The sequence below is a fragment of the Lagenorhynchus albirostris genome, chromosome 6 (genome assembly GCF_949774975.1).
Source record: "Lagenorhynchus albirostris chromosome 6, mLagAlb1.1, whole genome shotgun sequence".
In the NCBI taxonomy this organism is placed as follows: Eukaryota; Metazoa; Chordata; class Mammalia; order Artiodactyla; family Delphinidae; genus Lagenorhynchus; species Lagenorhynchus albirostris.
In genome coordinates, this window is record NC_083100.1 from 59,432,547 (window position 1) to 59,445,125 (window position 12,579).

A 12,579-nucleotide genomic window follows, 5' to 3' on the forward strand; every position below is an offset into this window, starting at 1 on the left:
CCGTGTCCCTTGCTGTGCTACTGGCTGCACTACTGTGCTTGGTGTTCAGCTGTTCTCGCTTGTGGTGTGGAACAGTGTGCTGAAAACCACTACTCATGATTCAACATGAATTCTCTGCCTGATACTAACACAATCCCCATACTCACCAAGTGTTACGAGTTACTCCCACTAGACAAAACGCACGTTTCCATATTGGTGAATTCAATCAACCCAAGTTCGAACAGGCTATTGAACCCGAGGATGGTCGGGGGGTTCCTGACTCAACTACGCCGTTTGATATACGGGACTTGAGCATCCGTGGATTCCACTGGGGTCCTGCAACCAACTATCCCCCCCACCCCCCACCCCATACCGAGGAACTGCTGTATATGTTATCATCATTCATTCTTCTTGGGGATCATACAGGAACTGCATTTAAATTAAGGGAGAAATTCCATTCTTAAATCTTCTTTTTAGATCTCTATTTAAAAGGTCAGTTTGTAATACACCTATTTCCATGAAAAACCGGACAAATTTGAACTATAAAATTTTAGTTCCTTTCTTGAGAGTATCTCTTTTATTATTATTATTTTAATTAATTATTTTTTGGCTGCGTTGGGTCTTTGTTGCTGCACGCGGGTTTTCTCTAGATGCAGTGAGCGGGGGCTACTCTTCGTTGCGGTGCGTGGGATTCTCATTGCGGCTTCTCTCATTGCAGAGCATGGGCTCTAGGCACACGGGTTTCAGTAGTTGTGGCATGTGGGCTCAGTAGTTGTGGCTCACAGGCTGTAGAGTGCAGCCTCAGTAGTTGTGGCACAAGGGCTTAGTTGCTCCGCAGCATGTGGGATCTTCCTGGACCAGGGCTTGAACCTGTGTCCCCTGCATTTGCAGGCGGATTCTTAACCACTGCACCACCAGGGAAGCCCCCTATTATTATTATTTTTTAACTATTTATTTATTTATTTTTGGCTACACCAGGTCTTGGTTGCGGCACGAGGGATCTTCGTTGCAGCACGTAGGATCCTTAGTTGCGGCATGCGGACTCTTAGTTGCAGCACACATGCGGGATCTAGTTCCCCGACCAGGGATCAAACCCCGGCACCCTGCATTGGGCACGCAGTGTCTTACCCAATGGACTACCAGGGAAGTCCCTTGAGTGTATCTCTCTTATTCCAATATTTAATCTGTGAGGATCTTTTTAATTTTTATCTTTTTATTATGGAAAATTCCAAACATATGAGAAAGTACAGAGAACAATATAATGACCCTCTATATACCTATCACTTCAAAAATTATCATGGATGATGGTATTTAATCTATACCATCATCCATTTCTCTTCACTTTATTTTGAAGCAAATCTGAGACTCACCTATCATTTTACCTATAAACATTTCTGTATGTATGTAAGAGTCTTTTTTTTTTTTTTTTTGCGGTACGTGGGCCTCTCACTGTTGTGGCCTTTCCCATTGCGGAGCACAGGCTCCGGATGCGCAGGCTCAGCGGCCATGGCTCACAGGCCCAGCCGCTCCGCGGCATGTGGGATCTTCCCGGACCGGGGCACAAACCCGTGTCCCCTGCATCGGCAGGTGGACTCTCAACCACTGCGCCACCAGGGAAGCCCTGTAAGAGTCTTTTAAACAGATCTTTGCGGGGAAAGGAAATGAGCCATTCATGCTCGAATGGGATAACCACATGAAAGCCTTAATTTTTGGAATTTCTCCAACTCTATTGTGATAGCTTAAAAAACATCACTGAAACTCCACAGGGAGTGTGTATCAAGATTCTCTAGAAGTGCTACCTTTGCCTGGTGTTTGGCTAGAAAGGCAATATGGTGTAGTGGTTAAGCACAGGGACTTATGTCAGCTGGTTTGGCTTCATCCTCCAGCTCCACCACTTACTAGCTGTGTGGTCTTGAGCTCACTAATTAACCTGTGTTCATGTGTAAAATGAGGATAATAACACTACCTAGTTCACAGAGATTAACCTGTGTTCATGTGTAAAATGAGGAATAAATGAGTTAACATACATAAAGTGCTTGGAACAGTTCCTGGCTTACAATAAGCACTGTGTGCTGGCATCTGTATAACATGAAGGTGCAACAGTTACTCTTAAAGATTAAAAACAAGGTAACAAAATTCTTTTTTATTGACTCAAGAATGCCAGAGTGCTGTAAGAAAGACCCAGTAATGATTTCTAGGGATCAAGACAAGTAGATGTCAACAGAAAGCCTTCACAGTCAATCTGGGGCTCGGAGGAACAGCAACCCAGCTTTGCTTTGTAATGAATTTTATTACCCCAAGTTTTAAAAAGTCAAAGCCAAACAAACAAGTGAAATTTCAGAACAACAACAACAACAATATATGTGTGTGTGTGTGTGTGTGTGTGTGTGTGTGTGTGTGTGTGTGTGTGTGTACCTTGGCATCAGCTTCCCAACACTGATGTAACAGTTCAGCAAAACTCCTGGGGCAACTGCTTGGAATGGTTAATCTCTGTAACAGGGAAAGAAAAAATCAATCAAAACAAAACACAAGGATTTTCTCACTAAAGAAAGGAAATTCTAATTGAAAGGTATGAAAGAGTTAATTTAGTAGCATAAACAAGACATAAAATTTAAAACGTGCATTGATTAATATGTGACTGGCGAGAATTTACATTTAGGTTCATAGCATCTAATCTCTAAAGACACTTTACGGTTTTCCTCCAAAGAGGAACCACAGTGGATGAAGAAATAGGGTTCAGCACAACAAGTGCAACAAAATATAGAATCAAGTCTAAAAGAAACTAGTACGAGAGGGGCAAGTTGGAATACTTAAATACTAACTTAAATACTAAATCTAAACCACACATCTATCACTGTACTTTTTATAGGCAACTATGAGATATGCAAACAGGCCAGGTAACTAGGAAAACAGTTCAGCTTTGGCAATAGGTGTACAACTTCTGAAAACATCTTGAGCACAGAGATAATTTTAAAGAAGTGTGCATTCTCTCAGCAGCAAATGAGACATTCTGAATGGATGACTCCTTATGGCTTAGTTTTGGTCAAATGCATAAACTATAAGGACTCGATAGAACAAAGATTATAATGTGAGGATTAGTCTTGTTCTAACATTGTACAGCAGTGGTTCTCATAGGACATGTAATGCCCCCAGGGGCAGTATACAGATCTACAGAGACATTTTTGTTTGTTTGTTTTTTTGCCCCGTTGCGGAGCACAGGCTCCGGACGCGCAGGCTCAGCGGCCGTGGCTCACGGGCTCAGCTGCTCCGCGGCATGTGGGATCTTCCCGGACCGGGGTACGAACCCGTGTCCCCTGCATCGGCAGGCGGACTCTCAACCACTGCGCCACCAGGGAAGCCCTACAGAGACATTTTTGTTTTAAAGTCTGGAGGGTTGCACCTGGAGCAGGTCAAGAATGCTGGCCATCTTTCGATATATAGTAAAGCCCTGATTAAAAATTCTCCTGCATTCTACCAAACTTCAAATGCCCCGGGTGCATTCATGTGAGTAAAATAAGAAAACAATGAGGCTTATAATTTTCTGAGCCTTAGAATCTGATTTATAAATAGAGTATTTTTAAAGATATTTTAAAAATACACTGAACATTCTATGAATGCAACTACTAAATAAAATAAATCAAGGGCAGATTGATTTTTGCATTATTCATAACCTTACCAAGATTTTGGGAAAATGTTGCCTACAACAGTGTTGCTCATGGTACTGGAATCATTAATACAACCCATTTCTACTCTGCATTTGTAGCTGTTGAATTCTATTTATCCATAGGTGGAAGCATCTAAAACTTCCATCATCACCTCTACTGTTTTTATGCCTGAGCATTTATACATTGCAATACATATTTACTTCTTCCTTATATTACACTTAGAGCATCATGTTGACTTAAAATACAATGTTGTACTACCTCTAAATTTCATTTCAGGGAAGAAGACGAAGCATTAACATAGTTGTTATAAAGAGAGCATTGGATGTGATAGAGCTGAGAACCTCTGTACTAAGAAGATTTATTTTACAGTATTTTTTGCCAAGAAGTTTTGCAAATAAAAAACTGAAAACAATTTAGTTGGATTTAGGGGAGGCTACGTATAAAACTAGAAAAACAGTTGCCTTGGCAAGAAAACAGACAATCTATATTTGGAATTAAAATAAAAATAAACCAAAATAAATAAAACTTTAAAGCAAAGTAAAAAAACAAAAAAACAACTCTCCAACTTAGAGGCTACACTAAGCATTTTTCAACTTCTGGTCTTGTGATTTCATAGAATAAAGCAAGATGTAGTAAATGGTACTATTATTTTACTGTAATGCAAACTGGAAACCTTTTGTTGAAGGTCAAAAGGAAAATCATGTGTTTACTTAAAAAAAAAAGTAAGATGGTCGGGGATGGCAACTAGTAAAAACAGTGACTGCAATTATGTGACTGAATGTACTCCATGTGTAATGAAAAATAAGTTTTCGTAAAAGGTAACATTTTCAACATAACTTTAGCACAACATTTTCCCAAGAACTGAAACGTGAACTGGCTGAATATGGATGTTGATCTTTTCTTACTGACAAACTTTTTAGATACCACATGTAAGACATTATAAAAGGAGACATAATTATTTTAAATTATCTGAGACGGTCAAAGATCAGTTAAATCTAGACTCAGACACTTCATGTAACGGATTATTTTGGGTACACTAAAAAGTACTTTAAAAGAGAATCTAAAATATTTAAGTCCTGATTACATAACTGTGGGCATTCCTAACTCATTAAAACATCCTGAAATAACCAGATATTAGCACCAGGTTTGCAACACTACTTAAAACTTAAATATTTTAAAATAAAACAGTTTCAAATTTAAAATTAAAATATTTCCTAATCACTAAATTAGGCATGATATTTTTTAAAAAGATCATATTCTTTTTTGCACCATTTTCAACATAAGATGCAATAATTATTTTTTAAGTCAAGTTCATTATCTTTTTTTAAAGTGTAGTGAAGAACAATGGATTAAGTTTTTGACGATTTCTGTTAACAAAGAATAGTAATTTTGCTACTTAGAATAAAACACATTTAAGCATTTATAAAGACAGGAATTATAATGCCAGAACACTCTGAATGACTACTAATTGAGTTTTATGGAAATTACAAAGGCAGATAGACATATCTGTAAGGTTTTTAAAATTTATTAGTAATACCCTCTTAATTTCGTGCTTTCTATGAGTTCACTGTTTGCTTTGTAAAGTTTAACAGTGCTTTATGGATTCTAGTTTCAATAGGATTTAATAATAGGAAAAATGATTGTTTGAAGACCTTATTTCATTATTAAGGGTTTGGAATTAAAGGTCTTCAGATATAATTTTTAGAAAGTATCGATCTTCCTACAGATGCAAAAAGCAATCCTAAATGGTGAAACCAAATAAGGTCTAGAGTCTGGTTAACAGTAGTGTATCAGTGTCAATTTTCTGATTTTCATACTATACCATGCCTATGTCTCACCAGTGGGGGAAGCAGGGTGAAGGGCACACAGAATTCTTTGTAATATTTTTGCAGCTTCCTATGAGTCTAGGATGACTAGCATTCTAGTGTGACTAGCTCACATTTAAAATGTCTCTCTGAAAGTTTAAACATGTCATCCTTTATTTCAATGAGGCCTCTTAAAAAAAACTATAGCTTTCGCTTTTCAACTCAATAGCGCAAGGTATTCCAGAGTAAAAATAACTAAAATAAAATAACTGGAAGTTGAAGGGATTTTTACAAATGGTATTTAAGTCAGAGTCTCAATTTTATTGTAAAATAAAATAAATCCTTGGGAATTATTTTAATGCTACCTCAACAGAATTTGTTTTGGTAATAAGTGCCTCCATTTATGAGGTAGAATGAAGACATTTTCTTGAATGATGACAATGGAAACTACATTTGAACTTAATTTCCATATTCTGATAAATGAAATAAATATGCAGAATGAGAACAGACAAACAAATATCCTTGTAATACCCAATTTTCATTAGGTTCGTTAGAAAGTTGAGAAAAATTACTTCACCGTGTGGGTTTCTTTCAAATGACTATTTCATTTAATAAATATAGTATGCGAGGCATTTGAAGAGTCTCCGTTATTAGCTGATCATGAGATCACACCACGGACACTCTACTTTAGGGGATTCCTGGGGAGAAAGGGGGAGATGGCCTCCTCATGTAGCCTGCTGAGGAGATTCTGAAGGTTATTTATGGGGGACTCTCAACCCTCAAGTCAGCTACTCAAAGGCAGCTTCTAAATTCATTTTTCTCTTTGTTTTTAAAGTGCTTTAGATTCACACCTTTTCTGCCCTCCTTTAAATGAAATATTAAAAATATTAATTACTCTGTCTTATACATATTTGGAGGGTCCAGTAAGCTTTTAAAAAAAATTTCCTCCTAGTTTATCTTGAAACGATACAGAGGGAAAAAATGACATTGAGTGTTCTGCTCCAAAGTCAACAGAAGGTCAATAATCTTCTTCACTCTATTTGTCAACCCAGAACTACACGTCTAATCATCTCACTGGCAAAAGAAACTGAACAGAATCAAGTGGGTTCTCATACCATGAGATAATCAGTTACCCTGTGTGTGAGGTCTGATTTAATAGCACACCAGGAATAACCATCCCATTTAATTAAAACAGAACAGCCTCTGTGAAACAATGAGTAAGACACATTCTTGAATATAACATCTTTTTATTTTTCTTAAATTGGCAGCTCTCTCCCATCAAGTTCAGCTATCATGAACATTTCATCCATTCTCAATGGCTCAGAAGGACAAATTAATAAGGTAACCATGAATTATGTGATCTAAAATATGGAAACTTGGTTTCTCTCAGTCAATAGCAGCTTTTTGATTGATCTAGTTTGCTCCTGCACTCACATGGGGAGCGGATCAATCTAATTCTTTTAAAGCGTTAAAAAGGGAATATTGCTACATATTCACCGTTTTGCAAATTATTTTACCCTAAGCCTGCACCCTTCCCTTTTGTGAAGGGCACAGATAAGATGTGGAAATGAAGAAGTTTTGTGAAATAAAGTTGTTTTACAGCGTTGCAAAGACAACTGCGTGCTTCCATTACTTGATCTAACTTCTCATAATACCTTGATAATGGATGCTTCATCCTTATGCTGAGAATTTCCATGGCTGTGCGTTTCAGTCACAATTTTAAACCTTTCAAAATGTATTTGCTGTCTTTGATATGAATGTACCATGTTCTCTGATGTTGGCTCATGGGTCCAACTAACGGAAAGCCTCAATTTGTGGGAAGAAGAAAAGCGAGGCTGGGGACACAGCACAAACGGTGTTTACGCCACTGAAGTTCTTTTGAAATGGAAAGGCTCTGCATGAAGAAGGGAACAGTTATGCCACTGCCTCGCCAATTCCAGTGAGGAGCTCATCTTCAATGTAGTGTTCAACGTAGGTGGCAAAACTGTAATTTTTCCCTTTTTTGAAACTATTTTTTCTTCTTTTATTTTTGAAATTCTCATCTAAGCGACAGTTTCTTGTACTATAGTGACTCCTGCTGGGAGAGGTAAGTTGAAGTAGCTGAAGGTCTCTTACAGATATACCAACTCCCGGACAGTAAAAAAGATGTCCTAAACGCAGGAGATGGAGTTAAAACTGTTCCCCTACCTTGGACGCAATGGCTTCTTTCATCACTAAGAACAAACCCCTAGGTTTTACAATTGAGACTGAGAAACTAGTACAGTACTTGTACAATTTTTGATCTACAGCATCACGACGTGAAGCTGCAACAATTAGATGTAAAGGGTCCATTCATGAGGAATAACATCACTTTGACCCTTTGTGTTAGCTCCTACTGCTAATCTTTCCATAAGCGTGAACTTACTTTCAATTTGAAGAAGATGAAAAAGTCTTTTGCAAAACCCCAATACTGTTTTCTGATCTATGTACCTGAATGGAGAATCGCAGACTTACCTCGTTTTTTTCCACTACAAGCCAAGCTACTTGTAATCCTTCCAGACCTTTAAAGGGGGCCTCCCTTGTTAGCATCTCCCAGAGAACCTGGAACAAAAAGAAAATGGAATTTTTATTCTTGTACTTCATATTTTTGGTATATTACTGAAACTTTAACATTTAACTGTATCCAGTTACCAGGCACAACCAACTCCATCTGTAGAAACTTGGGCAAAATGTATATATCCATGCAGAGGACTTCTTCCATATATTTTATATATATATATATTTTTTAGCTGTTGTTGTTGCTGTTCTTTTTTTATATTAAAAACAAAAAATCTGGTTTAGGAATTAGAATATCTAGAGCCAGGCTTAAAAGTTTATGAAACTAGTGGGCCTCCGTGATTTAACTGTATCTTGTAAATTAACAGCATTCTCATGTATCACCACAAACTAGATTTTATATTTTGTTGGTCAAAACTCGTTTGCACCTTCAATCTCTGATAAACTGCTCTATAAGATAATAACTGGGGATTCAACCATATTTTCAAAGGTTCGATAATGGTCTCATAAAAAAAAAAAAATCGAGGGCCAAATCCAAATCACTGGCTAAACCACTTCCTCCACAATGGTAGGTACTCGCCAAACTGTAACATTTAGATTTTGTGCTTTGGAGAAATCTCTCTCAAAATGAGTCAGTCTAAGGGATTCATGTTCCTCCACCTACCACATAATTTATTATACTATATTCTAAAATGTAATAAGCGTCTTATATATATACATATATATAGGCTGTGTATGCGTGTGTTCATGCGTGTGCAAATTTATGTTTGTGTTCTCTCTCTGCAATCCTTGAGATTAGCAGGATTAATAAATTTGTACTGAAGCACACTGATGCTGGAAATGCTGAAAACAGCCAATGATTTGGTATTCTCTTTAAACTCTGAGTAATGGAGATTTTTACATTCAGTTTCTTTCTCTATTTATACACATGAGTATTAAGATTTGAATCTACCAATACTTTTGTGAAGTGCAAAAACAATTATAATTTTTTCAACGATAATCGTAATAATAACAACCACTATCATTTATTGAGTGATTATGTTCCAGTTACTCTGTTAAACCCTTTTGGTATGTTATCATGATTAATCTCAATCCCATCAGAGAGGTATCATTCTCATTGTATAGATGAGGAAACTAAGGCTTAAGGAAGTTAAATAAACTTGCCCAAAGGCACTGAGTTACCAGGTGGCAGAGCTAGAATATGAACTTGCTGTCTCACCCCTGAAGGTCAAGGTCTTGACCACATGTAATTGTAGAGAGGGAAGAGCTACAGTATAAGAGAGAATGCAGCGGGCCCTACTTTCGGTATGGAGCCATGGCAGAAGCGAATTCAGCACCTCTGATTTACACTTCTGTTGTTCTAAAAACAAAAACCCATTTCTAAATAAGAATGTAGATTGAGGATATATACACTATTCAAGGGAATCCAATATGCACGATTTCCTCAGCCAGCGCTCTCGGTCTTATTGGAGCCATAACATGTTAAATGAATTCTGGCTAATACGAAGATAATTAGCAGCAAAATCAGGGAAACTGGCAGACGCTGCTCAAGCAGGAGGAAAAGAAATTCACTGAAACCTCTTTGGGCTTTTAATCAAGTGTGTCAGGTACTTCTTTAGAAGAGCTACTGAATAATTCTATTTGAGTCACAGAAGTGCTTAGGAAAAGGTAAGGGGCATCCCAGAAGGGGATGATTCCAGCAAACACTGAAAGTAAAGAAAGGGTGAGAACTAGAACAGGTGTGTGGTAACCTGACACAGGGCGGCACGGGGCTGGGGTGAGGGACAGAGGCAGCAAGAGGGCTGAGCAGGAAATGAAGCCCCTCAGTTTGTTGCAATTACCACCCTCCTGGTGGTGGGATTGGGGAGGGGAAGGCTTATGAAGGGCAAGTAAGTGAATGGATTTGGCATTCCTAAGGAGAATGGGAAGAATGACTGCCTCAAATAAATCTAATGGCCTGGACCCCAAAACGTCTGGATAAGCAGCCTTGCACCCCTCCTTCTGGAGTCTGGCCTGCCTGCACAATACACTGCACATGCGCACACATATGCACGAAGGCGGCCTGGGTTTTGTGGGGTAAGATGCAGAACGAAGAGCCTGGGGAGTGACACCAGAAAAAGATTTATGTCATTCTTTCTCCCAAAATATTCAGCTGGAGAGTGTCCAAAAATCTAATAAGACCCGAGTTATATTTCTCCGAGGGTTCTAATCCTGGAAAAAATAAGATAGTTTCATTCTACTCCCTCTCTGTGTCTCTAAAGAGCTACCACAGCTGAGGGAGCCACTTGATGGACGTGAAACTGGCAAGGATGGCGGGGATGGTGTCCTTAACCACGGGGTCCTGAAGCCCAGATGAGGTCTTTAGTTTAATTCCAGGATCAGCACATCTCAAGATTTCCTATTATTTATTCACCATTCAGAAATGTATCAAAAAAGTAGGTGGTATGAGATAGGACAACAGCTTTTTCTACTGAACGAAATGACATGTGGCACAAAAAATGTAACTTTGTGGAGGAAGTCACTTAGAGGTCAAAAAGTATATTAAACTGTGACTGAAAATATCAGTTATGGAAAATGCAGGCCAAACGTTTTTGTGATCTTTCACCTTAAAAATATTTTCCAACTCATTTTATATTGAGACATCCCCATGTTTAAACTGGGTTCACAAGGGAAATTTCTATTTTCAGTTTACAGAAGAGAAACTTGGACAAGGCTGTGTACTTTTCCTGCCTTTTCTTTTACAAACAATGGAAAGCCATTACCTGAGCCGGGCTGGTTCTGGAACAGGGCTCAGAGACAAGTGAGGCAGTGATGCTCGCTCTTAAGCTACTCTATTTTCAAAGCTGGTTTTGGCTGAGAAGCTTCTGAGAAGGTAATCCTTTCTGCATTGTCCTCAGGAGAGCTTTGTTTTTAAAGAGTGGCTAGGTCTTGAGTTCTCAGAAGGCTAATTCTTCAATGATTTTGGCTCTCCTGAAGTCTTTTCTTTTCTGTGGATAATATCCTAAACACTCCTGGTTTGGTCCTTCAGGAGAAGTCACCAGAAGGGGGTAGAAAAAACCTACTGCCTTATAAAACAGAAACAATTGCCTGCCTAGCGAATACCAGCGCAGAAGCAAGGATCACAAGATCCATTTCTGGCATTTCACCAGCACGTTTATTTCAGGGCTATACAAGGCTGGCTAGTCTCCTCATGTGTTAAGAAGAAACAGAGGTTAATTAAACTGGGGAGGGCTAGGGACTTTGAGACTATGAAGGGCTAAATTCTTACAGCAAGTCTGAGAAAGAAAAATAAAAAGCAAACATATATTGGGGTTTGGGGGATGGGTTTCAAAAAAGGGACAACTGTTTTTTATGTTCTTATTCATCTGCATGTGACTGCTCTGTGGGTGGGAGCTCAATTAATGGAACAGGCTTTTTAATGAACCCTGGTATGTTTTCTGCAAACAGATGCACCTACTGACAAAGGAGTTCTGGTTACTCACCTGTTTTGAAAGGACATCAAAAATTCTAAATGCCCGCATTGCTCTCCTAGATAGATATAATTTTCAAGGTTTATGCACTATAAACTTCTACAGCTAACATGGCCCCTACCTTAATAACTGTCCTCTACTGCTCTTTTAGGGACATGTAACGCTATTTTCATTAAAAAAAAAAGACTGATTGTTTAAACAAAAAGGCTCAGTAAAGCATGCCTTGTACTTTTTCTTTCACTAATGGTGTTAATTGACAGTACTATGGGAAGGGGTCAGAATTAAATAAAATCCCGATTTGTCATTTATAATTAAATGAGCACATGTGCACTTTTCTGAATGGAATTCTGCTGATGCAGCTATGGGGTAAGAATAACCAGCATTCCGAGTAAACCCCTCTCTTTAAGATAGCAAAAGAGTAGCCCCTGTTTTAAAACTAACATGCAATGGGAAAGAGTGAGAATTGTGGTCCCTTATCAAAATACTAGGAACCGTTCTTCAGCCATGTGGCTTGTCTTCCAATCTTGAATAAGAAGGTTCCACAGCGGTCTCAAATGTCAGTCCGCTACAGATGGCAGAGTGGTTTTACCGGTTTTAAAGAGTTGTAAAAAACAAAAGAATATGCAACAGAGATTGTAAGTGGCCCTCGTAGTCTAAAATATTTACTGTCTGGCCTTTATAGAAAAAGTTTGCTGGCTCCTGTTTCCACAGGATAAAATGAGACACTGGTCCCAAGGAGCAGGCAAAGTAAAATGTAAATTGCCCTAAGTTGGTGTCTAGCACAGTGCCTGACACAATAAATAGATTTTTGCTTAAAAATGAGGAACATAGGGCTTCCCTGGTGGCGCAGTGGTTGAGAGTCCACCTGCTGATGCAGGGGACACGGGTTCGTGCCCCGGTCCGGGAGGATCCCACGTGCCGCGGAGCGGCTGGGCCCGTGAGCCATGGCTGCTGAGCCTGCACGTCTGGATCCTGTGCTCCGCAACAGGAGAGGCCACAACAATGAGAGGCCCGCATACCGCAAAAAAAAAAAAAAAAAAATGAGGAACATAACTTCATTAAGAGGAAATAATCTCACAAACAGTCTTAAATCGCCACAAATTTCCCCATTTTCAGACTCCCCAG

At 38.8% G+C, this 12,579-nt stretch overlaps 1 protein-coding gene across 3 annotated transcripts in view; it reads right to left on the reverse strand.

Moving 5' to 3' along the window:
* MAP3K20 (mitogen-activated protein kinase kinase kinase 20) overlaps positions 1 to 12,579 on the reverse strand; it is a 173,042-nt gene that overhangs the window by 63,413 nt on the left and 97,050 nt on the right. For all 3 annotated transcript variants that reach the window (XM_060152630.1, XM_060152631.1, XM_060152632.1), the window contains exons 8-9: positions 7,943 to 8,029; positions 2,395 to 2,469 (exon numbers count right to left, since the gene is read on the reverse strand). In XM_060152630.1, coding sequence (XP_060008613.1) covers positions 2,395 to 2,469; positions 7,943 to 8,029 — 162 coding nt within the window. The remainder of the gene's footprint in view (positions 1 to 2,394; positions 2,470 to 7,942; positions 8,030 to 12,579) is intronic.